The 26,345-nt window shown below is 43.9% G+C and overlaps 1 protein-coding gene across 2 annotated transcripts in view; it reads left to right on the top strand.

The window, feature by feature from the left end:
• The first annotated feature begins 6,928 nt into the window (after positions 1 to 6,928).
• Positions 6,929 to 26,345, top strand: part of SLC14A2 (solute carrier family 14 member 2) — a 56,000-nt gene continuing 36,583 nt past the window's right edge. For both annotated transcript variants that reach the window (XM_007465629.1, XM_007465628.1), the window contains exons 1-5: positions 6,929 to 7,108; positions 16,069 to 16,249; positions 17,233 to 17,422; positions 19,960 to 20,088; positions 24,425 to 24,617. In XM_007465629.1, the coding sequence (XP_007465691.1) occupies positions 6,929 to 7,108; positions 16,069 to 16,249; positions 17,233 to 17,422; positions 19,960 to 20,088; positions 24,425 to 24,617 (873 nt within the window). The remainder of the gene's footprint in view (positions 7,109 to 16,068; positions 16,250 to 17,232; positions 17,423 to 19,959; positions 20,089 to 24,424; positions 24,618 to 26,345) is intronic.

Here is a 26,345-nt window from a genome sequence, read left to right as displayed (position 1 = left end):
GTGTGTATGATTGTGTGCGTGTGGCGGGGGCATGTACATGAGTGAATGTGTGGATGAGTGTGTGTGTGTGCGTGTGTGTGTGTGTGTGACTCTTGCACTGTAAAACAGATCCCAACTACCACATGGGTCAAAGGCAAGGTCAGAGCACCTCTGGGTGGTCAGGAATGTACCGTAGTGATGACAGGGCCAGGCTGTGGGCAGAATCAGGGTGGATAATGGAGAACAACACACATGACGCAGAATCAAGCCTGAGGGGGCCATGGGGCCAGAGGAGATCTCCTGCCCAAGCCAGGGGCACATGCTCAGGCACAGGGAGCCCAGCCCTCAGGCAGAGCCGCAGGGGAGCAAGGACAGTTGCCACCTTCAGTGCTGCTTAAGTTTTCCCCCAACTAGCCCCAACTGATGGAGGCACTTGTCGCATCGTCCCCAGGTGGTCTGGGGACATGCCCAAAGCAGCCAGCTACAGACTCGAAATGTCTGTCCAGAAATATTTATTTTAAAAATTAAAATGTTTGCACGCTACTCTTTTATAATCCATGTTTGCTTAAATATACAACAATTTCCCACCAAAAACAATTAGCATCTGAAGCAGTGTGCATATCCCATCCAGAGGTAATGAGACACTCAGACCTGGAGCACCTGGGAAGCTTTTTGAGCCGTGGCATGACCAAGAAGTGTTTTAAGATAATATATCCACTACCAGTGGGGAGGTGGAAAGGGATGTGAGCTGGCCTGGACAGGGGAGGGCCTGGCCCAGAGGGAGAGAAGAGGCTGATGCAGACAAAGGCCCTCGAACGGAATTCTGACGGCCTGGTAATCGCTGCAGTTGGGATGGTGAGGCAGGGGCTCAGTACATAGCACATGGAAGGGTCATCCCACTTGAAAAGTGTCAGCTGAGAAGGGTGTGGTGCGCACCTCTGAATGTCCTTCCAAACACAAGCTAGTATCTAAGGTGGAGATCAAAGGTCTGGTCTCTTACCTCCACCTCACATAGACTCCTGAGACTTTCAGCTGAGGGCCCTGGTTAAATTCCCAGCTACAGGCCCCAGCCCTGGCCCTGAAGGAGAGGCCAGAAAGATACAGCCCCCGGCACGCTGGCCACCAGCCGTCTAACCCCAGACAGTCTGCTGATGGCCCAGAGGAGTTTTGCTGCCTCCTGACTCCCGTCCCACCTGCCTGACCTTCTGGCCCCAGTGAGTCAGGCTCCTCTGAGCCCAAATCAAATTCATTGGGCCGGAGCTGCCAAGAAAAGCTCTGAGCCACTCCTAACAAGAGGCAGCACTTGGCCAAACTCTTATACAACTGACCCTGAGAAAGGCACCTCTCACCTAGGCCCAGTGGCCTACCAGGTCCCTTCCTTTCTTCCCCAGCCTATCTGTCTATTGACCAGGCCTCTCCCTGGCCTCCCTGGGGATGATCCACCAGCCCATGGGCCTCTTCTGTCCCCATTCCAGCATCCACTGAGCCCTGCACAGCTGATTTCTCCCTTTCAGCAGCTGTCCACCGAGCTCAGGGATCAGCAGAGCCCCTGGCCTAGGGACCCAGCCTGACTCAGCAAGGTCCTTCAGAGCGAAGTCCCTGCCTTTGATCCTGCTGCCACTGTGATCGTAGCAAGACAGCAGAGAGTCTGGGGGCCTTGTCTGCTGAGCCAAATCAAAGGAAGCTCAAGCGGTCTGCCCTAGAGAAAGGAAGGATTGGACTCAATCTCTGAAGTGCTCTTATGAGGCACAGGGAGTGCAAGCATCCTGTGCCAACGTGATAGACAGAGCCAGAGCCCGCGATGGGTAAAACTCAGGGGCTTGATGTCAGCTCCACAGACCCAAGGGTTTCCAGCAATCAGAGCTGTTCACAGTGAGAGCAGACGGCCTCATGGGGTTGTGGGACCCCAGCCAACAGTCAGAGGCACTAAAAAATGGACCTTCAAAGTTTGAAAGAGGCAAAGGATATCCCTTTCCGTCCTACGGTTGTAGAAATTTATGGAAACTCTCCCTTTCCATAATTGTATCAATTGTAAAGTCTTGGGCAAAATTAATCAATTCAGTAAATATTTTGGAAAACCTATTAATCACTTTTCCTTCTCCAGAACACTGCAACCTCAGTAACTCAGCTGGGTGGAAGATGACATAAATGAAGCCATTTTAGATTCACTCCCCATGACAAGGTCACCGGCAGACTTAAACCCAACAAGCCACAGAGAGGGGGAGCTTCAGCTGTGCACTGATTCACACCAAAAACTCAAGAAACCCCTCAAAAAAAAAAAAAAACAAAACAAACAGAGGGGCTTCCCTGGTGGTGCAGTGGTTGAGAGTCCGCCTACCAATGCAGGGCACACGGGCTCGTGCCCCGGTCCGGGAAGATCCCACATGCCGCGGGGCGGCTGGGCCCGTGAGCCATGGCCGCTGAGCCTGTGCGTCCGGAGCCTGTGCTCCGCAACGGGAGAGGCCACAACAGTGAGAGGCCCACGTACCGCAAAAAAAAAAAAAAACAAAGAAAAACAGAAACCCCTCAATCACAGGCCCTTTCCTCTCATAACTGCAGGAATATGCCAGGGAGGGTGCAGCTTCTCTTCACTGGGCAGAGGCATGTTTTTACATTGCTACTGGAAACAGTCTTTTAGAGAAAAGAGCTAGAAGAAGAATTTCAAAATTAGTACAGTAGAGTGGAAGCCACACTTTCTGATGTTGGGAGGTGAAATGGGATCCAAGTATATGGACTGAGAACTCACAGTCTGGCTTCTAACACCCAGCTTCGCCTTGGTTGCTGGCTGACTCCGGCTCCAGCAGGCCCACAACTGGGATTTCCTGGCACAAAACAGGTGTGTATTTTTTCAGGCATTTCCTTGGCTGGAGTGCTCGCCTGCCTCTTGCCTGCTCAGCCAAGCCCTAACAGGAAAGCCTGGGCTGGTCTCCCTGAGGCAGGGAGGTTGGGGAACTGCCCTGTGCTTCGACAGCAGTCCCTGCATCCTCCCCACCATGCCCCACTTTCCCTCCACACTGACAGTCTGCTGCCTCTCTCCCTGCCTCTCTACCGCCAGAGCGGCAGCTCCGTGCCTCCTGGGGTAGCCTAAGGGCACGCAGTAGGTATTCAACAGGGAGCTTCTTACAAAGAGGAAGGAGGGCCCAGTCTATCTGGGGAGCCCCCTTGCGGAACGTTGAGGCCTGGCTTTGTGGAGAGATAGGAGGCTGATCCAAACAACCATTTCTGTCCACATTTCTGAGGGAGAAGAGGAGGTGCGGGCAGCCAAGGAGAGCGTTCTCACGCCAAGCAGATAATTATGTGTTCTTGGAAGCAGGTTTCATGGACTGGCTCAGAACTGAACTGGGAATGGGCTCTGAGGGCTGCCGCCTTCTGACGGGACGTGGCTCGGGCAGCGATTTCACCGTCCAGTTTTAACAAGTGGCCGACGCCTTATGGAAACTTTTGAAAGGCATTCTGTTTCAGACCAGCCAGCTTGCACTTCATCTGGTTGCTTTAGCCATCTTTCCCTTCAATTTGGGAGAAGACGAAGGGAGGAAAATAAAAATCACTGAGCACCTACTGTGTGCCAAGAACCAAGTCAGCAGTTTCACTGTCCTAAGAACCCGTTAAAGAGGGAGAGACAGAGGCCCATGTAGCAGCTCCTGGCAGAGAAAAGAGTGAACCTGGGCATCTCAGCTTCCACAGCCTTTGCTCTTTTCAAACAGTGACCTTCTCTTTACAAGGCCATTTTTGCTGCACGTCTCACCCCTACCCCAAAGCCAAAATTCCCCCATTTGAACAGGATAAACATTCCCATGGCAAAGGAACGCTGTGTTCCCCAGAGGAGATGCAATCACGTTGTTCCTGCCGAGGTTATGTGGGCTTATGAAATAGGACACTGGGCTGAGGGCCTGGCCCCGGGCTGGAGGGCTGCCTGCCTCCCCCGCCTCCCCCAGCTGTGCCCTGCAAGGCAGTTGGAGTAATAGAAGGAGCCCAGGGTGGGAAACTGGGTCTAATCTTGACTCTGCAGCAAGCTGGTGGCTTCCCTGGGTCTCTGCTTCCTGTAGCCATCACAAGGCAGCAAGTTTGCTTCAGAAAGTGCAGAGAGCTAACCCACGTGAGAAACAACTCTTGCTTTGCTTTCCTGGGCCTTGATTTCTCCATCGGTAATTGGGAATATTATCTGCATACAGGAGGGACTCAAAGGAAGAGAAGATGGAGCCTTTTTGGAGACACTCTGAAGAGTACTTCCATTGTGCAATCATTCATTCTTTCCACAATCATTAAACACATATTGAGGGTTTATTATGTGTCAGGCTTTCTGCTGAGCAATGCAAATACAGAAATCAACAAGGTAACAGGCCCTGTTCTTAAACGGCTCATAATATATACACACATTTTTCACCAAAAAAATATACAAATGTTTGAGGTCCTGTAACTAGAAAACAATTCCTACTCCTGTATTCCTGAGTCACATCACTATGATTTTTATCATATTTCCTTGATTATATAATATACGTCTTGCTCATATTTTAACATTTCTTAAACCAGGGTGCAACCTGCAATTTTAATTGGCAGCATTTTCTTCTTTCTTGGTTATATACGAAACAATGATACATCTTACCGTTGATAACATCTTAGATTCAATGAAATATGTTTGGGGAAAAAACTTATTTTTCAACTGGATTTTTAATGTAATTCACAGCCACTGAATTTAATACACGATTTTTCCAGAACATTTCTAGTTCATTCAGATATATAGTGTCATGCAGATCGTGTGTCTGGATATCTCACTGCCCCTCACGTTTTCAACTAGGTGACTTGGAAGGAATCATACCAACAGGCCGAGATGCTGTATCACCTCTTGGCCACCAGAGGGAGAGAGTGCATTGGGAAGGGACAGATTCTCAGGCTTGCGGGCTTTCCCTCTCCTAAACCTTTCCAGGGTGCCCCCTCCCCCTCCCGGGCAGTCTGAAACTCACTGAAACGCCACCTGCAAAGTCAGAATAGAGGAAAGGCCCTCTTTCAGAGCCATGGCAGAACGAGAAAGAGGAGTTGGTTGGATCTGAATGATGTTTGCTGACCCATGCTAAAAATCACCCATGGTTCAAATGAGCTCTTCCTGGGAATGAGAACAAGTGCTAGACAGCAGAGTTTTGCCTCAAAGTGCAGAGCTGGTGGGCAGCCCCACACCTTCTTAAACCATTCAACACCTGAGACCCATGGTGATTTGTAAAGTTCCCCCACTCTAGCAGTTACCTGTAGCCTTCCACCCTTCCTTCCCCCTTTTCTTCCTTCCTTCCTTCTCCTTCACTTAACTACTTATTTATCGAATACCTACTATGTGCCAGGCTCTGTGCTAGGAGCTGGGATACAGCAGTATAAGGAAAAATACTGGGTCCCATGAGAACATGTGACAGGAGACCATCAGGGAAGGCATCACTGATAGGTGATAATTGACACAAAGGGAAAAGTAGGAGTCACCCAGGTAAAGAGTGAGGGAGAAGCCTACCAGGCAGATGGACCAGCATTTACAGAGACCCTGAGGTAGAAAGTGCTAGAAGGAGGCCAGTGTGGAGCCCAGTGGCTTTCCCTCTGTAGCCGTTGAAGGGATTTAATCAGGAAACAGACATGAGTAGTCTTGAGTGTTAATATGACGACTCTGACTGCCTGTGGAGCACGGCTTGGAGGAGAAATCTGAGAAGAGGTAGAGGTGATCATTTGAGAGTTATTGGAGAAGTGACAAGAAGTAATGACAACTAAGTGGTGATACTGTACATCAAGGTGTATCTTAGAGATAGAATTACTGGATTTGGAGAGTGGAAGAGAAGGGAGCATGAAGTTTGACTCCTGAGTTGTCTGAAGGAGCAGCTTGGAAGGGGGAGGGAACTTTTCCTGGGATGGGCCCCTTTGAGGGAGGAGGACAGGTCTTGGGAAGGGAACATTATGAGTTGTCTCAGTGTATTAAGTTTAAGCTGCTTCTGGAACATTCACATGCAAGTATGAAGTAAAGAATTAAATCTATGAATCTAGTGCTCAAAACTGGGCTGGAAATGTTAGATTTGGGAGTTACAGGTGGAAGGTTAACCCACGGCAGCACGGACCAATGAGGAAACCTCTAGCTCATACTGAGATGAGACTGTGTGCAGATCCAAAACCACCTCCCAAAGAAGCAATAAAGTCAAAGTCAAGGAAGACGTAATTGAGCTGGAAGAGGCCAAGGAAGAATGGCTGAGACAGGAAGAGGAAAAGTACAGGACTACCAAGGGGGCAGCCGGACTAAACTGGAAACTAAGGATGCTGGGCAGAGGTTGTTCTAAAACCAAGTCCTGGCATAAGCCCTGGCCCAGTGGTGAAAGGAAAATGAGCCCCACATGGAGGGACCAGTGCACGTAGCCTCCAAGAGATCATACCAGAGCTGCTTACTGCTTCTGGGGAAGGGAAGCAGGGAGGAGCTGGAAAGGGCACTGAGGGCAGAGGGGAGAGAGGGGGCACTGCAGGCCAACTGCCAGTAATATAAGCTGCACAGCGACTAAGAAAACAAATCTCTCTTAGACCCCCATTTGGTTGGAAGACCCAGATCCACATGTATGTATCAAGGGGAAAATATATGTACAACTAATTACCACAATAAGAGAGTACAATGGACGATATGAAAGGTAGAGAAAAAATATTTTAGTGATTAGAAAAAAAGAGATCTAATCTAACTGGGTGGTCAGGGAAATCTGCACAGCAGAAATGGACTTTCTTCTGGGCTTGGAAGAATGGGGGGATTTTGAAAGGTACAGGTCACGTGGGTTGAGGAATGGCTTCAGGCCCCTCTGGTAGCCCAAGATACTGGAGGAGTAGGTGCCTTGTGTCAGGACAGACCTCAGTCCTCCTGGGGCCTCCATCCAGCCTTGGTCAAGTCCCTGAGGCCCCATCCTGACTCACCTGTTCTTTCCCTTTCCTTTCACCAGTCACATGATCCATGAGTGGCCGCCACATGGAAGAGATGTCTGACACTCACATTCACAGCAGTCCTCTCCTGCCAGAGCCTCTTTCCAGCAGACACAAACTCTACGAGTCAGAGTTTACCAGCCCTAGCTGGCCCTCAAGCCCCCAGGATACACACCCGGCTCTGCCCCTCCTGGAAATGCCTGAAGAAAAGGTGAGGAATGCCCCTCCCAGGGTGCTTCCCAGGTGGATGGTGGGAGGAAGAGTGTAGAAAGATGCTGCTCTCCCAGCACATGTGACCTAATGCCATGGAAGTGTCGCCGCTGGGGAGGTTCTTCCCCCCATACGCGCTCACACCCACAATCAGCCCTACTTGGCCTTAGATGGAAAATGTGGCTCTGTGTGTGACATGATTTTAAGGAGAAGTAGAGAATGCACACACACATTACCAGCCTTCCAACCAGTCCCCCAAGTCTTTCCCCTTACCCCCGCTCCCTTGAATTACTCTACTGTCTCCCAAAGGAAGCCCTCATTCAAACACAGGCCTTTAGCACTCCTTGGACCCAGAAGCACCAAGGCAGCCTGGCTAGCTACAGATTCAGTGGAAGAGGACCCAAGACTGCTTAGGTTTTTTAATGAGATGTAATTCAGGTAGCGTAAAATTCACGCCTTTAAAGTACACATTACACTGTTTTTTAGCATATTTACAAAGCTGTGCAAACATCATCATTATCTAATGCCAGAATATTTTTATCACCTCAAAAAGAAAATCCATACTCATTAGCAGTCAGTCCTCATTCCATCCTCCCCACAACCCCTGGCAACCACCAATCTACTTTCTGTCCCTATGGATTTGCCTACTCTGTACATTTCATATAAATGGAATCATATAATATGTGGCCTTTTGTGGTTGGTTTCATTCATTTAGCATAATGTTTTGGGGTTCTTTCAGTAGATCATTCCTTTTTATGGCCAAATAATATTTCATTGTATGAATATACTGTATTTTATTTATCCATCAGCTGATGGACATTTGGGTTGTTTCTGCTTTGAGGCTGTATAAGTAGTAATCCTACTATAAGCATCTGTGTAGAAGTTTTTGTGTGGAGACGTTTCTATTTTTCTTGGGTATATACCTAGCAGTGGTATTTCTGGGTCACATGGTAAATCTATGTTTAACATTTTAACAAACTGCCAAACTGTTTTTCCAAAGTGGCTGCATTAGTGTATATTCTCACCAGCAATGTGCACATCGTGCCACTACACCTCCTCACCAAAACGTGTTGTTGTCTTTTTTGTTACAGCCTAGGTGAATGTGAAATGGCATCTCATTGTGATTTTGGTTAGCATTTCCCTAATGGCAAATGATGTCGAACATCTTTTCATGTTCTCACTGGCCACTTGTATATCTTCTTCAGAAAAATGTCTTTTCAAACCTTTTGCCCATTTTTTAAATTGGGTTATTGGTCTTTTTATTGTGGAGTTGTAATCATTCTTTTCATATTCTGGATATTAGACCCTGTCCAGATACATAATTTGCAAATAATTTCTCCCACTCTGTAGGTTTTCTTTTCACTTTCTTGATAGTGTCCTTAGAAGCAGAGTTTTAAATTCTGATTAAGTCCAATATATCTATTTTTTCTTTGATTGCTTATGCTTTTGGTGTCACATGCAAGAAATCATTTTCTTATCCAAGGTCACAAATATTTACTCCAATGTTTTAATCTAAGGGTTTTATAGTTCTAGCTCTTACATGTAAGTCTTTTATCCATTTTGAGTTCCCTTCTGTATATGATAGTAAGTAGGGGTCCAATTTTAATATTTTACCAAGTGGATATCCACTTGTCCCAGAATCATTTGTTAAAAAAATTATCCTTCCTCCACTGAATTGTCTTGATATTCCTATCAACAATCAATTGACCTTAAATGTATGGGTTTGTTTCTGGACTCTCATTTCTATTGAACTGATTTATATGTTTATCCTTATGGCAATACCACAGCACCTTGATCACTGTAGCTCTGCAGTAAGTTTTGAAATCAGAAAGTATGAGTTCTCCAACTTTGTTCTTCTTTTTCAAGATTGTTGTATCTATTCTGAGATCCTTAAATTTCCATATGAATTTTAGGATGCAACTTTCAATTTCTGAAAAAAAATAAAAAGGCAACTGGCATTTTGATAGGGATTGTGTTAAATCTATAGATCAATTTGGAGAATATTGTCATCTTAACAATATTAAGTCTTTCAGTCCTTGGACATAGGTTATCTTTCCTTTTATTGAGTCTTTAATTTCTTTCAATGATGTTTCGTAGTTTTTAAGTGTACAGTCTTGCACCTCTTTTGTTAAATTCATTCCAAAATATTTGATTCCTTTTCATGCTGCATAAATAGAATTGTTTTCTTAATCTTATTTTTCGATTGTTCATTGCCAATGTATAGAAATAAATTTGTTTTGTATATTGACTCTCTATCCTGCAAACTTGCTGAACTCATTCATTATCTCTAATAGTTTTTTGTAGATTCCTTAAGGATTTTATTTATAAAAGGGTGTTCCATCTTCAAATAGAGATAGTTTAAATTCTTTCTTTCCAATATGGGTCCCTTTTGTCTGTTTTTTTCTTACCTAATTCCTCTGGCTAGAACTTCCAGTACAATGTTGAATAGTAGTGACAAGAGCACACATCTTTCTCTTGGTCCTGATCTTAGAGGGAAAGCATCCAGTCTTTCACTATTAAGTTTGATATTAGCTGTGGGTTTTTATTATCAGGTTGAGGAACTTCCTTTCTATTCCTAGTCTGTTGATTGTTTTTTATCAGGAAAGGGTGCTTAATTTTTCAAATAGTTTTTCTATGTTTATCAAAATAATCATGTGAGTTTTTTTCTTTATTCTATTAAACAATCTGTTGATAGTTTTTATAGGTTGAAACAGCCTCAGATTCTTAGAATTCTCTTTTGGTCATAATCTCTTTTATATCCTGCTTGGATTTGTTTTGCTAGTATTTTGTTAAGGATTTTTGCATCTATATTCATAAAGCATATTGGTCTATTGTTTTCTTTCTCGTGATTACTTTGTCTGGTTTTGATATCAGGATAATAGTAGGCTCATAGAATGTGTTAAGAAGTGTTCCCTTCTCTTCTACTCTTTAGAAGATATTGGTATTAATTCTTTAAACATTTGGTGCAATTCACAAGTGAAGCCACCAGGACTTGGGGTTTTGTGGGAAATTTTGGTTTGGTTTGGTTTGGTTTTTAACTAATTCAGTTGTTTTACTTTGTTATGAGTCAATTCAGATTTTCTATTTCTTCGTGAGTCAGTTTTGGTAGTTTGTGGCTTTCTAAGAATTTATACAGTTCATCTAGCTTATCTAATTTGTTAGCATACAATTATTAATTTCTTTATAATCCTTTCTTTTTCTTTAAGGTTGGTAGTAATGCACCCTCTTTCATTTCTGATTTTAGTTATTTCAATCTTGTATTTTTTTTCTTTGTCAAACTAGTTAAAAGTTTGTCAATTTTGATCTTTCCAAAGAACCAACTTTTCCTTCCTTCTACTTGCTTTGGGTTTAATTCGCTGTTATTTTTCTAGTTTCTTAAAGTGAAAGGTTAGATTGTTGAGATAGTTCTTCTTTTTTATCATAGGTATTTATATTTACAAACTTCACTCTACTCACTGATTTAGCTGCATCCCATAAGTTTTGGTGTGTTGTGGTTTTGTTTTCATTCATCTCAATGAATGAAATATTTTCCAATTTCTCTTCTGATTTCCTCTCTGATCCATGGATTATTTAGGAGTGTGTTGTTTAATTTCCACATATTTTCCAAATATCCTTCTATGTTTGACTTCTAATTTCACTCCACTGTGACCAGAGAACATATTGTGAATTATTTCAATCCCTTTACTGATTTTTTTTTTCTTTTGCCGTACGCGGGTCTCTCACTGTTGTGGCCTCTCCCGTTGCGGAGCACAGGCTCTGGACGCGCAGGCTCAGTGGCCATGGCTCACGGGCCCAGCCACTCCATGTCATGTGGGATCTTCCCGCACCGGGGCACGAACCCATGTCCCCTGCATCGGCAGGCAGACTCTCAACCACTGCACCATCAGGGAAGCCCTACTGATATTTTTATCAGTAAAAATGTTTTACTTATTTTATGCCTAGCATGGTCTATATTGGAGAAGTTTCTATGTGCACTATAAAAGGTATATTCTGCTATTGCTGGGTGAAGTGTTCTATAGATATGTATTAGGTCTAGTTAGTTTATAATGTTGTTCAAGTCTTCTATTTCCTTGATCTTCTGTCTAGTTATTCTATCCATTTTTTCAAGTGGAGTATAGAAGTCTCCAATTATTATCATTGAGTTGACTTTTCCTCCCTTCAATTCCGCCAACTTCTGCTTCATGTATTTTGGGGCTTTGTTAGGCATGTAAGTGTTTATAATTCTTATATCTTCTTCATAGATTGATCCTTTTATCATTAAAATTGTTTTTCTCTCTCTAGTAACAATTTTTGTCTTAGCAAAAGGTTTATTTTGCTGATCTTAGTATAGTCACTCCAGCTTTTTTTTTTTTTTTGGTAACGGTTTGCACAATATATCTTTTTCCATCCTTACTATCTATTTACATATTTGAATATAAATTGTGTCTCTTGTAGACAAGATATAGTTGTATAACTTTTTAAATTCCGTTCTGCCAATTTCTGTCTTTTAATTGAAGTGTGAATCCATTTATATTTAATTTAGTTACTGATAAGGTAGGATTTATACCTGCCATTTTGCTATTTGTTTTCTATGTATTTTTTCTGTTTCTCTATTATTTCATTATGCCATCTTTTGTCTTAAACAGATATTTTCTAGTGTATCATTTTAATTCTTCTGTCATTGTTTTCTATATGTTTCTAGTTATTTTCTGAGTAGTTACCCCGGATATTATAATTAAACATCTTAATTTATAACAATCTAGCTTGGATTAAAACCAAATTAATTACAATATTATCCAAAAGCTGTGTTCCTATGTAGCTCTATCCCCACCTCCTTTGTGCTGTTACTGTCATACAAATTACATCTTTATACATTGTATGCCCACCAACACAGACTTACAGTTGTTTTATGAAGTTGTCTTTACATCAGAAGGGGAAGAAGAGAATTACCAAAAATACATTTATACTGTCTATTATATTTACCTATGTAGTTACCTTTACCAATGCTCTTTATTTCTTCTTGAGATACTAGTGTCCTTCTTAGTGTCCTTTCATATCAGCCTGAAGGACTCATTTTAATATTTCTCATAGGCAGGTCTACTAGCAATAAATTCTCTCAGTTTTCACTTATCTCAGAAAGTGTTAATTTCTCCTTCATTTTTAAAAAACTGTTTTGCTGAATATAGAATTCTTGATTGACAGTCTTTCTTTCAGCACTTTCAATATGTCATTCCACTACCTTCAGACTTCCATGGTTTCTGAAGTTGGGTGTTAATTCCATTGAGAATTTCTTGTATGTAATGACTTGATTCACTCTTGCTGCTTTCAAGAGTCTATACAAAATTACTCTTGTCTTTGACTTTTAATAGTTTATGATATGTCTAGGTGAAGATCTCTTTGAGTTTATCCTACTGGAAGTTTGTTGAACTACTTTGATGTGTCTATTACTGATTTTCATCAAATTTGGGAAGTTGTCAAATATTCCTGCCCCTTTCTCTCTCATTCCCTTCTGGAATGCCCATTATGCATATGGTGGTACACTTGATGGGTCCCACAGGTCTCTGAGGCTTTGTTCATTTTTCATCTTTCTGTTTTCTTTCTGTTCCTCAGATTGGATAATCTCAATTGACTTGCCTTTAGGTTTTCTGATTCTTTCTTTTTTGTTTATTTTTATTTATTTATTTTATTTTTTTGCAGTACACGGGCCTCTCACTGTTGTGGCCTCTCCCATTGCAGAGCACAGGCTCCGGACACACAGGTTCAGTGGCCCAGCCACTCCGCGGCATGTGGGATCTTCCCGGACCGGGGCACGAACCCGTGTCCCCTGCATCGGCAGGCGGACCCTCAACCACTGCGCCACCAGGGAAGCCCTGATTCTTTCTTCTGAGTGCTCCAAGCTGCTGTTGAGCTCCTCTAACAAATTTTTCATTTCCATTTTTATACCTTTCAACTTCAGGATTTCTATTAGTTTCTTTTTTATAATTTCCTGTTTATTGATAATCTCTATTTAGTGAGATTGTTCTCATATTTCTCATACTCTCCTTTAGTTTTTAAACATGGTTTTCTTTTGTTCCCTGATGATATTTTGTGGTGATTTTAAATCTTTGTTTAATAAGTCTGGCCTTCCTCAGGGACAGCTCCTATTGATTGCGTTATTTCCCTTGTCTCATACTTTCTTGTTTCTTTGCATGTCTCATAATTGTTTGTTTAAAAACTGGATGTCTTAAATAATGTGACAACTCTGAAAATCAGATTCTTCCCTCTCCCCAGGTTTTGTCGTTGCTGGCTTGTTTGTTTAATGGCTTTTCTGAACTAGTTCTGGAAAGTCTTTATTCTTTTGTCATTTGTAGCCACTGAAATCTCTGCTCAGTCAGCTTAAAGTTTAGCTAATTATTGGACAGAGATTTCCTTAAATGCCTGGGATCAGTAAGCTTCTCAGTCTTTGCCAAGGAGAGCTGTCTATGTGTTGGGGCATCTTCAACACTCACCTAGGCAGTTTTCAACTCCACCTAGCCTTTAATTTCTGCTTGCATAGAGATTCAAACTCAGCCAGAGGTGAGAGCTTAGGGCATTCTCAGGTCTTTCTTGAGCATACATACTGTCCTGGGCATGTGCAAGCCCTACACATGCATGAGGTGTTCTAGATTCACAGCAATATGCCCAAGTCTTTTAAAGCACCCTTTGGATATCTCATTCCCCAGTTTTTCCTTTTAAGCTTTATGATGAGCTTCTTGTTTTCCTCAACTGTTATCCACCACCTCCAGCACACAGTGTTCTCATTGCCTTAATGGAGGAGAGAATTTGAGGAGGTCCTCACTTCACCATTTCTACTGACATCTTCAAGACATTTAAGTTTTGTTGCAGTGATGAGGTTAGAGAAATCTGTAGACCATCAGTATACAATAGTAACATAATATGAGCCACACATGTAAGTTTAAATTTATATTAACTACATTTTAAAAAGTAAAAAGAAAAAGAAGCAGGTGAAATTAATTTATTTTATTTTTTATTGAAGTATGGTTGATTTACAATGTTGTGTTAGTTTCAGATACACAGCACAGTGATTCTGTTATATATATAACTATATATATTATTGTTCAGTTTTACATATTATATATATATATATGTTCTTTTTCAGATTCTTTTCCCTTATAGGTTATTACAAAATATTGAGTATAGTTCTCTGTGCTATATAGTAGGTCCTTGTTGGTTATCTATTTTATATATATAGTAATGTATATATGTTAATCCAAACTAACCATCCCTCCCCCCACTTCCCCCTTGGTAACCATAAGTCTATTTTCTAAGTCTGTGAGTCTATTTCTGTTTTGTATATAAGTTCCTTTTCATTATTTTTTCTTTAGATTCCACACATGAGCAATATCATATATTTGTCTTTCTCTGACTGACTTACCTCATCTAGTATGTTAATCTCAAGGTCCATCCATGTTGCTGCAAATGGCATTATTTCATTCTTTATTAAGGCTGGGTAATATTCCATTGTATAAATATACCACATCTTCTTTGTCTATTCATCTGTTGATGGACACTTAGGTTGCTTCCATGTCTTGGCTATTGTAAATAGTGCTGCAATGAACATTGGGGTGCATGTATCTTTTTGAATTATGTTTTTCCCCGTATATATGCCTAGGATTGGGATTGAAGGATCATATGGTAGCTCTGTTTTTAGTTTTTTCAGGAACCTCCATACTATTCTCCATAGTGGCTGCACCAATTTACATTCCCACCAACAGTGTAGGAGGGCTCCCTTTTCTCGACACCCTCTCCAGCATTTATTATTTGTAGACTTTTTGATGATGGCCATTCTGACTGGTGTGAGGTGATACCTCATTGTAGTTTTCATTTGCATTTCTCTTATAATTAGTGATGTTGAGCATCTTTTATGTGCCTTTTGGCTATCTGTATTAATCAGGTGAAATTAATTTTAATAATATATTTTATTTAGTCTAATATATATGCATACATATATTATTATTTTAATATTTAATCAATATAAAGTATCGCTGAGATCTTTTACACATTCTTTTTTCATACTAAACCTTCAAAACCTACTTCGAGCACATCTCAGTTCAGATTAGCCACATTTTAAGTGCCAAGAGCCATATGGATACTATATTGGAAAGCACAGTTTTAGAGCAAGGAGTCCTGACCCAGGTGTCCATAGACAAGATTGAGGGGGATATGAACTTGGATGGAAAAAATAATTTATATTTATTTTCACTAACCTCCAATGAACTTTAGCATTTACTTCAATTATAAATATAAGCAAAGAACAGCAGCCGTATTAGTAGTACCTGAGATTGTTGTCACTGTCACATGATCGGGTTCCCCTAGAAAGCTGACTCTGAGATGGAGAGTTGGATGTAAGAAGTATACTGGGGTGTGTCCTTGGGGTCAATACTTGTAGAGAAGTAAAGGTAGCAGAATTAGGCAGAAGTTGGGCTGTGATGCAGTCACAATAAAGGCCTCAGGTGAGCCTACGGTGAGTTCTAGAGCTAGAATGGCCCTATAGAGTTGTCCTGAGTTGTTATCCCGCATAGTCACTCATCAATACTTTAAAATTATAATTGGTATTGGATCTGCTGCCCCTATATGCATAGCAGGGTTTTTTTTATACTGTGATAACTGCATTTCAATATAATTGGTTTTCATTGCAATCTTATTTATTTTATTCATTTACAAACATTCTGGAAGGAAGTCCACAGGCCTACCAAACTGCCAAAGGGGATCAAAAGGTTAATATGGCACAAAAAGTTAAGAACCCTGCTATGAGGAACGTGTAGGAGTCCTGGGAAGAGCAGGCCTGCGTGGGGCACTCTAGACAGCATTGCACAATGGACATTTATTTGTCTCATGATCCTCTATCTTTATCAAAAAATCTGACAATCTTCCCTACCCCCAAATGCCCCTGCTCTCAAAAAGCTATATTATTTGATGTTTTGTCGTGGCTTCTCCTTAAAGGATCTTCGGTCATCCAGCGAAGAAAGCCACATTGTGAAGATTGAAAAACCCAATGAAAAGGGTAGAAGAAGAGAAAGTGGGGCAGCCCCTCAGGGCTCCTCGAGCCAAGGGAGCATCAGCCTCTTTCAAGCTGTGGGCTACCTCACAGGCGAGATGAAGGAATGCAGGAGCTGGCTGAAAGGTAAGCCAATACCCAGGGCAGAAGCAGCCAGGCCAGGCCAGAGAGCCAGCCCTCCCTCTGGTTTGGACTGAGGAAGCTCCTCCCACACTCACCCATGGCAGGGCCCCCACATTTGAGGTCCTCCAGCTCAGGGCTGGCTCTGGGTGGCCGTAATGTATCCTACTACCTGAATTCCCATGGTTTCAGAATTCAGTGCATTCCACTGATTTTAGTTCTTTGCAAACTCTTCACTCCTACATGGAATAGATGTAGGACAACCACATTAGCAACGTAGAAGCCATTTTCAAACAAACTGAATGGTCATTCCTTCACTTATTCCACAGCCATTTTTTATGTGCCAAGAAAATATTGGCCTCACCCTCCCCAATGGTCCAAATTCTTCCTTTTTAACATCATTCTTCTCCTAGTTTCCCTAAACTAAATGTTGCAACAAATATCCCTAACCTACCCTCGCCCACCTGCCCCCCACTTGTATATGTTGTCCTGGAAACCAAACCAGAGAATGAGACAGAATGCATGTCAATACTCAATGTCAATACATAACTCAAGGCTGATTTCACAGCTGGGCTAAAATCATTTCTTTCCCAGCCTTTTCTTCTCCAGACTGTATTCTTTGCTGCTCAGATACCAGCCCTCAACTGAGTCATACAGCTCTACACAAAAAGAGTTTCCTTCCCTCCCCACCTCTTCCTTTGGACCAATAAATTTCCCTTGGAATGTTCCTGGGGCTTCCTTACCAACCAAGGCGATGGCTGGAATAGCGTTAAATTGGTCTCAGCATGGTGCCTCAGTCTGTATGGCAAAACTGACACCACTGTGGACTGATTGTCAGGCCACGCAGAGATTCGGGCTGGGTGCCAGACTGAATGCGGGAAAATGTCCTGGCTAGTGCATCCCTGTCTGCCTTGGTTGCCTCGCCAACCAGTGGTCCAGCAGGGAAGCACAGGCTGAACCAGGCTGATGACTCTGCTTATCTCTTTCAGATAAGCCCCTGGCCTTCCAGTTCACAGACTGGGTTCTGAGGGGGGCCGCTCAGGTGATGTTCGTCAACAACCCTCTCAGCGGGCTCATCATCTTCATAGGGCTCCTGATCCAGAATCCCTGGTGGACAATTGCTGGGGGTCTGGGGACAGTGGTGTCAACTTTAACTGCCCTTGTCTTGAGCCAGGACAGGTGAGTTCCTCTCTCCGAGGGTCTTGGGTTCTTGGGATAGACAGGTGGAGAAGTGTTTCCTTGAGTGACCTTATCCTAGTATCAGCCAACCACAGTCTCCTGAGTATCAGCTTTAAACATGTCACTGGAGTTCTTTACACAGTTAAACTTCTCCTAAGTTCACAGCAACCTGACAGTACCAGGCTCCATCTGACTGTAAAGACTTCTGGAAACATTCCCCCGAAGGCAGGTGCAGAGGAACACTTAAGCTCTTCCTGCATGGAGCCTACAATCTAGTTGAGGGAGATAAGACTAACAGATACGAAATGTCTCCGAATAATACAAGACAGTGTATACTGGAGAGCTCAGAGAAGGCAGACCTCATTAAGTGTTGGGAAGTTTAGAGAGGGCAGCCTTGAGCAAGTAACATTGATGTGGGAGAGAGGAAGGCGAGAGGAGAGGGCAGTGAGGGCATGGGGGGTGGCATGGAGAAGGGAACAACAGGAGCTGAGAGGGGGCAGGTTGGGTCGGGGGGTTGGGGGCAGCTCTGCACCGGTGGCCACAAAGCCCAGTAACAACAACAAGTGCATTTTAGAGAACGGGACCATTTCCTCAGACTTTGCCATATGTTATTCCAATGGTTCCCAAACTTTCCTGATGGCCAGAAACACCTGGAGTGATTGTTAAGACATGTAGTTTCTCAGCACCGCCCCAGTCCCCCTCCCTCCCAGAGATATTCCCATTCAGTGGATCTGGAGGTTCTGATCCAAGAACAAGATTCTCCTGGGTAGTTCTGATGATCAGAGAGGTCTGGGAATGCCCAGAGTCTCCGTTTTTTTTTAATTTGGCAGTCACCACTTCATTTGTAGATCATGAATTTTTAAAAACAGGATATTTTTAAATTAAAATAATAGAATAAAATAAAACAGATTAGAGTAATCCATATGTAGTAAAGGTAAACATTATTTTGTGAAATTTTTGTTTCAATCATGTTGGGTGTGGCGGGGGGGGGGGGGGGGGGGATGGGGGAGTGCGGGAGGGGCGGGGGGGGGGGGGGGGGGGTGGGTGTGAGAGAGAGAGAGAGAGAAACTGGGCCATACTATAAAATATGAACACATTCCTTCCTTACCATGGGGTACTGTCAAAATATTGAAAAGCACTGTCGTGCCTTGTTACCTGTGATTCTTCCTGCCACTTCACAAGGCAGACAGTGAAGGTAAGAGGGTCCACATTTTGCAAGTGAGAGAAAGAAGGCTAGGAGGAGTAAGGTGCTCACGGAAGGAACCACAGCCAGTGGATGGCAGGGTTCAGGCTTGGACACGTGACCTGCGTCTTCTAGGCTGGAGGTCAGTGCTCTCCCTGGCACATGGACAGATTGGACAGCAGAGCCGGGGGCCCCTGGTGACCCCAGAGCCTGGGGAGTGATCCGAGTTGCTTGTGTTATAACCAACGCTGCAGTCCTCCAGCCCCCCTGACATTCCAGCTCCACCAAGGCACAGGCGTGGGTCGACTTGTCTCCCATGAGAAGTGTCAGTGCCTCTCTAAGGTGGCCTTGGGGGACCATGCCAATTCTAGCTGGGAGGCCATACGAGATCAGATGAACAAGGGGCTGAATTCTTTGGGGTGTAGGTCTGGTAGGTGCCAGAAGAAATGGGCTCCAGCCAGGATTTGTGTCTCTGTTTCAAGCAGTGGGTTCCCTATTCCTTGCTGCCACTCACCTACAGCCTCCCGGAGAGCTGGCATAGAAATGGCCTCCGACAGGATCAGCTCTTGTCCTACTGTTCCATCACTGTTTGCCAAAACTCCCCTAAGGTGAACTCCATCCAGCCCACCTACAGGTCACCTTCAAGAAGCCTGTGTCCCTTCCTGCTCTGACAGTCTAATTCGCCAACTTCCCTCCTGACCATAATCTACTGGAAAACTTGCCAAGCCATTCAAAGAGTTGCTCCGTGGATTCTTTTTTCGCTCCGTTTTATGAGGGAAACACACGCATTCCCTGCCTAATCTTCCCAAATATCCTGATTAAGAATCTAAGACAAGTGTGCATTAGCTAAAAACCCAATCCCTCAGCTTGGTTTCCAAAGCCTTCTCTGACGGGCCTCACCCAACCTACCATGTAGCGTCACACTCTTCCCAACTGAGCACTTTTGCTTCGGCCTAACTAATTCTACCCTTCCTTCAAATCCCTCCTCCTCCAAGGAGCTACCCCTGACTACCCCAGTGCTCTCTGAAAAACCACACATACACCCCTTCCCCGTGACACACCTCAGGTTTCTCTTAGATTTCCCTCTATATCAAGCAGTCTGGACTCCCCTGAGAAGCAAGGGGGAGCTTAGACACAAAGTGCATTATTTAATTCTAGATCAGTAAGAGTAATCAAGGTGTGTGTGTGTGTGTGTGTGTGTGTGTGTGTGTGTGTGTGTGATCTAGAAATGTGCCAGCAGCTGTGTGACTACCCTATATTCATTGACTAAGCCAACTTTTTTCTGTGAGCAGCAGGAGGAACAGACCCAGTAAGTGCCAACAAATTCATACAGTACGTCTGTTTTCAACCCCAGGACCGCCATCGCCTCAGGTCTCCATGGGTACAATGGGATGCTGGTGGGAATGCTGATAGCTGTGTTCTCCGAGAAGTTAGACTATTACTGGTGGCTTCTGCTTCCTGTGACCTTCACAGCCATGTCCTGGTGAGGCACCTCCTTCTTTCCGCTCTCGGACCTACAGGGCCCCAAGGTGCTGCATCTGACACTGTTGTGGGGCCCAGTGTCTTCATAGTCAACCTGGTTTGTCTCTATCTCGCAAAAGTCCATGAGTTGAGTTGCAACACAAGAGGATCATTTTGAGTTTTGGAATAACACAGACCTTTCAAAGAGCAAACACTTCATTTTCTTTTTTTGCGGTACGCGGGCCTCGCACTGTTGTGGCCTCTCCCGTTGCTGAGCGCAGGCTCTGGATGCGCAGGCTCAGCGGCCACGGCTCACGGGCCCAGCCGCTCCATGGCATGTGGGATCTTCCCGGACCGGGGCACGAACCCGTGTCCCCTACATCAGCAGGCGGACTCTCAACCACTGCGCCACCAGGGAAGCCCTGCTACATTTTTTTTTACTATGCTGATAACCTCCCTCTGAATGATAGGCTTAGTAATAAAGGCTAACATTTACTGAGTATTTTCTACATGCCAGGCACAGTGCTAGGCAAGGGAGGACTATTACTGTCCCCAGTTTACAGAAGGGAAGGCTAAGGCATGCAGAGGCTATGCAACCTGCCCCACATGATCAACCCAGAGTCTGCACTATTCAACTCCAGCCTACATGGGAATCGTCTACCCCATGGCCTAACCAAGAGCCAAAAGGTGAAACTCACTTGTGATAGAATCAGAGAGCTTTCTTGAAACAAAATATCTGTATTTAAAGCATAGAATCTTTGAACAAGAAGCATCAATTGAGGTCTTGCTGTGCATTTGCGTCATTTTTTGGAAGGAATAAAAGTCAAGATGAAGGGTGTTAGGAACAAATAGGCATTTTACACATGCAATGCTCAGTTCACTTGAACCTACTGTGGGTCTACAGCGTCAAAGGATCTGGTCGCACCCACTGTCACATGGTAGCAGGGAGCTTGAGCGGAGCCCATGTCCCCCAACCCCTGAACTCTACCACTCTCTGACACGCCGACTGATTTTTAACATCTTTCTTTGGTTTCAAAGTCTGGAGTTACTAAAACCAGTTCGTTTAATAAGTGCTGTTCCGTTACTTTTTAGGAGTGTTTGCAAATAAATTACTACATTAAGCATTCTGGGCAATTTACGTTTCTTCTCCGTTAATCTATCAGGACAAAATGCTAACACAGTCATTTCTGTGGGGATCTCCTTAATGTCCCCCACACGCCACACCTGAGGAGGAGGAGAGCTTGTCTTCATTTGCATACATTTGGTTTATAACTACATAGATTAAGCCCCTCGGACACAGTGCACTGGGTGGCAGTGTGTCTACCGTGCCCCCATCCCCACCCTCACTTCCCAATTTAAAGTGAAACAAAAAACCAAAGAAAACATTGGGCCCCTACGCTGGCTGAGCTCTGTGCTACTATCCGGGCACTTCATGAATCCACTCATGCAATCCTGGAAATCCAATCCACAGAGTAGGTACTAAGTAGTGCTGGAGTTATCCAACAAACAAAAATTTGCTGAGGGCCTGCTATGTGCGGAGACTATTCTAGATGTCGGGGAGAGCTGTGAGCAAGAAAAAGTCTCCATCCTCTGGGAGCTGGCATTCTTCTTGGCAAAGATAGAAATAAACTCATCAACTGTTCAGTAAAACGATCATTTCAAGATATGATAAGTGCTTTGAGGAAAGAAAAATGGGGCAAACGGGACAAAGAGTGATCCCAGACTTGGGTGGTCAGGGAAGGCCACTTGGAAGAGGAGACCTCTGAACTGTCACCTAAATAAGAAAGTACCTGCCATCTGAAGATCTGGGTGAAGTGTATTGCAGGCAGAACCAGTGGCATATATGCAAAGAGACCAGCTGGAGAGGTATGATGTGTTCAGGAAACAAGACCAGAGGGGTGAAGCCCAGTGGATGAAGGAGGGGTGGCAGGAGGTGAGGGCAGAAGTAGATGATGGCCAAGGCCCATACACCTTGTGGCTCTAGGAAGCCTTTCTTTTAATTGAAGTATAGTTTCTGTACAACGTTATATAAGTTACAGGTGTACAATATAGTGATTCACAATTTTTAAAGGTTGTACTCCATTTATAGTTATTATAAGATTGGTTATATTTCCCGTGTTATACAATACATCCTTGTAGCTTATTTTGTACCTAATAGTTTGTACCTCTCCAGTAAGCCTTTTGAGTTTTACAACTGTGATGAGAAGCAGTTAAAGGGTTTTAAGCAGAGGAGTGATAGGATGTGGTTTAAATTTAAACAAATCGCTCTGCTGGTAGTGTGGAGAATGGATTTTAGCTGGAGCGGGAGTGGATGCTAGAAACATAGTTAGGTCTGCTGCAATAACCCACAGAGGACAGGAATGCTTTGAGCAGGGTGATGTCCATGAAGGTGAAGAGAAGTGGTTGGGCTTGGGGTATATTTTAAGGAAGGTAATTGGCAGGACTTTCAGGGAGGCTGTGGAGTTTGGGGGTGGGGATGAAGGAAGACTCGGTGCACTCCTATAATTTGCCTGAGCACCTGGGTTGATGGAGGAGACAGAAAGAAAAACCAGTTGATGGTGAGGGGCAGGACACAAGTCAAGAGTTCTGTTTGGACATATTAAACTTCAGCCTTCTGAGTAGAGATGCTGAGAAAGAAACTGGATGAGCAAATCTGGAACTTAGTGATCTGGTAAAGATTAGGAAGGCAGAAGCGTATAGAAGATATTTCATCCTTGAAACTAAAGGTTATCACCCAGGAGGAAAGGATTCAAAAAGAGAAGATCCAAGACAGACCTGTAGGATCTTCCAAGATTTAGATGCCTGGCAGAAGAGTGGAAGAACCACTGAAGGGGACTTGAGAAGGAGAAGCTAGAGAAGCAGCTAAGTGCAGTGTCGTGGTAGCCCTGACGGAAAGTGTTTCGATCCAGGCGGAGGATCCAACTGTCAAATGAAAGGGGCAAAGAATGACCACGGCAAGAGAGATGTCATCGGTGAACTGGACAAAAGCCATTTCTGTGGTGTGGGGAGAACATCCACCTGATTGGAGTGGGTTTAGGAAAGAAAGGGAGTAGAAAAATTGGGGACAACAAAGATAGACTAGTTTTGAGGAGTATTGTTGTGCAGGGGGCAGAGAAAAGGGGCAATATTTGGAGCAGAAATAAGAAAGGGGGAGGATTTTTAAGGTAGAAGGTACTAGAACACATTATGTATTTATGAGAGTGACCTGGAGAAAAAGGAGAGGTTGAAGCTGCAGGAGAGACAGGAGAGAATTGCAAGAATGAAGTCTTTGAGAGACTGGATCCCAAAGTACAAGGAAAAGAATTGGCCTGATAAGGGAGCAAGGACACTTCCATTATATGAAAAAGGCCTGAGGCAGAGTATGTGGGAACAAAGCAGTCGGAGTATGAATCTTATGGTCGGGAAAACGAAGCATTTCTCATCTTGTCATTTCTGTTTTCTTAGTGGAGTAAAGCAAGGTGGTTAGCTGAAACTAAAGGGAAGCAGAAAGTGAAGAATTGAGGAGAAAGGAGAAAATGCAAAATTTTTGTCTTAGCAAGTTGGAGAGTTAATTTGCTAGGGACGTATAGTAGGGATTTCAGGCAGTCTTAAAAGCCCAATTGAGATTCATCGTACTTAATTAAAAGTGAGCCAATCAACCGCATCACATGAGTTCAAATTTTGTCCTGCAGCTCACTGCCTGTGGGAGATGTAGAGTGTTGAGTGCCAGGTGGATTGCCCTTTCAGAGGAAACTGAGGCTAAGCAAGGTTAATTTCCTAACGTAGCTCACTCAGCCTGTAAGTGCAGGAGTTAGGATTTGCACCTCGCTCCATCTTTCTCCAGAATCCACTCTCTCCCCAAGGAAGACACCAAGAAGACAGAGGACACAGTCAACTGAAGGTTTCATTTTCATGTGGTGGCTCCTAGCATAATTCCAAGTACTTCAGCTGAATTGCTATATTCGTAGCAGCCTCCTCTTAGACGCTTATTTAAAGCATATATTCTAAATGTTATCACAGCCCAGGATACATCGTGATGTACATTGTAATGATCCAAAGGCAATACATGACATTTTGTAAGGATAAGATTTTGTTTAGTTTTCTTGGTTTAAGAAACAAGGAAATATATAAATTATTTTATAACATTTTCTATTGAAAACAAGTTATAAGACTTTTAAGTTTTGTTTCCCAAAGATGTAGACTTATATTGAACACCTTATTTCCAGTCCCAGGTAAATGGACCATTTGAGTCTCAAGGGAGCCAGGAATGGCTGTGCCAAGGAGAGGGGATAGTGAGTGGTCCAGTGACCAGAGCTGACTAGACAGTATAGACTGAAGGATGAGCACAGCGATTAATCCTTTGTCTCTTCCATCTCCAGCCCTGTCTTTTCTAGTGCCCTGGGCACCATCTTCAGCAAGTGGGACCTCCCGGTCTTCACGCTGCCCTTCAACATCGCAGTGACCCTGTACCTGGCGGCCACGGGCCACTACAACCTCTTCTTCCCCACGACGCTGGTGGAGCCCGTGTCTTCAGTGCCGAACATCACCTGGTCAGAGATTGAGATGTCTTTGGTAAGTCACCAGTGGCAGGTGTGTGGGGCCCTGTTTCCACTGCAGACCGTCTCAGTCACCACTTTGTGGATTACTCAGGCTCTCATCTTCTCTAGATGCACCTCCAGCAGATGATGGGTCTTAGCAGAGAGGAGGACAGGAAACGGTCACTGCCACCTCCATATGTTCTTTCAATAAACCCCTACTGAGGACCTTATTTGTGTTGGGCACTTTATCAGACACTGGGAATACATGGAGAACAAAACAACATCCCTGCCTTCATGAGGCCTACACTCTGCACAGGGAAACAGATAATAAACAAGTTTACAGATAAAGGTTAAGTTGACAAGACAGAATGGTGGGATTAAGGGGAAAATATTAAATAAAACGGATAGTTGGGTGAAGGGTCAGGACACTAAAATAATGGTTAAAATTAAGATTTTAAAGATATTATCAATAGAAGATGGGGTTAAATTTTTGTTTATTTTCCATATCAGCGGTTCTCAAGCAGGAGTGATTTTTGCCCTCCTGGGGAAGGCAAATGTCTGCAGAAATGTTATAATTATCAAGACTGGGGAGAAAGGGTGCCACTGGCATCTAGTGGGTAGAGGCAAGGGATGCTGCTAGATATCCCACAGTGCACAGGTCAGACCCTGACCCACAGCAAAGAATTAACCAGCCCAAAATGTCACCAATTCCAAAGTTGAGAAACCCTGCTTTATATTCTATCGCACATGTACATATTCATCTATTCTACTGATCTCTAGACATCAGAGATCAAGGGATATAATAAAAACCTAACATAAGATTAGATATATAGAATTGTAAAATTTTGCCTTTGTTAATGAATAGAGAGATAGCTAACAGCTTACACTAAAGCAAGTTTATTATGTATCAGACACTGTTCCAAGCCCTTAGCTTACTAACTCATTTAACCCTCATCATAACCCAATACTGTAAGTTCTATCATCATCCCCTTTTACAGATGGGAAAACCAAGGCACAGAGAGGGTTAGATCCCCGAGGTCAAACTGTAGCTAGTGCCTCAAATATTGTTCACAAAATCTGATTTCTGAGCCCTCCCCCCCAGCCAAGTCCTTTGTCTAGATGTGCTTAAACCTCTGGGTGGCCCTGGTGCTGGGCAGACACAGGGTGGGGTGGACAGCACAGGCCCTGCAGCGTCAGCCAAACTCCAAGCCTGAACCTGTCAGAAAAGGAAAGGCTCCCCTGCCCCTCATGGCAAACGCTGCTGCCAGCAATGCCAAACCTTTTTCAAGCTTTTGTCTTTTTAAAAGCTTTACCTGAGGCTGAGGTTAGAATGGGATCAGAGGCAGGATTAGGGCCCAAATTCAAGACAATGGAAAAGACAGAGCCCTGCATTTAAGCAAAAGCCCACCCTCTCAAATGGAAAACTGCTGGGGTCAGAGCAGGGATGAAACTAATTTTGAATTATCGATGATCAGCCATCTGGCGACTGGACACACACGGCCTCAGGGGCACAACCCCCTATCCCTGAGCCCTAGGGGTGAGGCTGGTCTGAGTGACAGCCACAGGGACATGTGGCACTGCCAGAGAGAAAGGGCCACCAAGCCCCCCACCCACCCTGCACTGTGAGGCTGTACTGTCCTGTGCTGAGGGGACCAAAGTGGAGACAGCCACACAGAAGAGGTACCTCTTGTTCATCTTCAAAACAAAGTGGTAGGAGCCAATCCAGATACGCTGAGGCCCAAGTTCACCCTCTGAATTCCCG

This window comes from Lipotes vexillifer, unplaced genomic scaffold (genome assembly GCF_000442215.2).
Source record: "Lipotes vexillifer unplaced genomic scaffold, Lipotes_vexillifer_v1.1 scaffold36, whole genome shotgun sequence".
In the NCBI taxonomy this organism is placed as follows: domain Eukaryota; kingdom Metazoa; phylum Chordata; class Mammalia; order Artiodactyla; family Lipotidae; genus Lipotes; species Lipotes vexillifer.
This window is presented reverse-complemented; position numbering and strand designations above follow the sequence as displayed.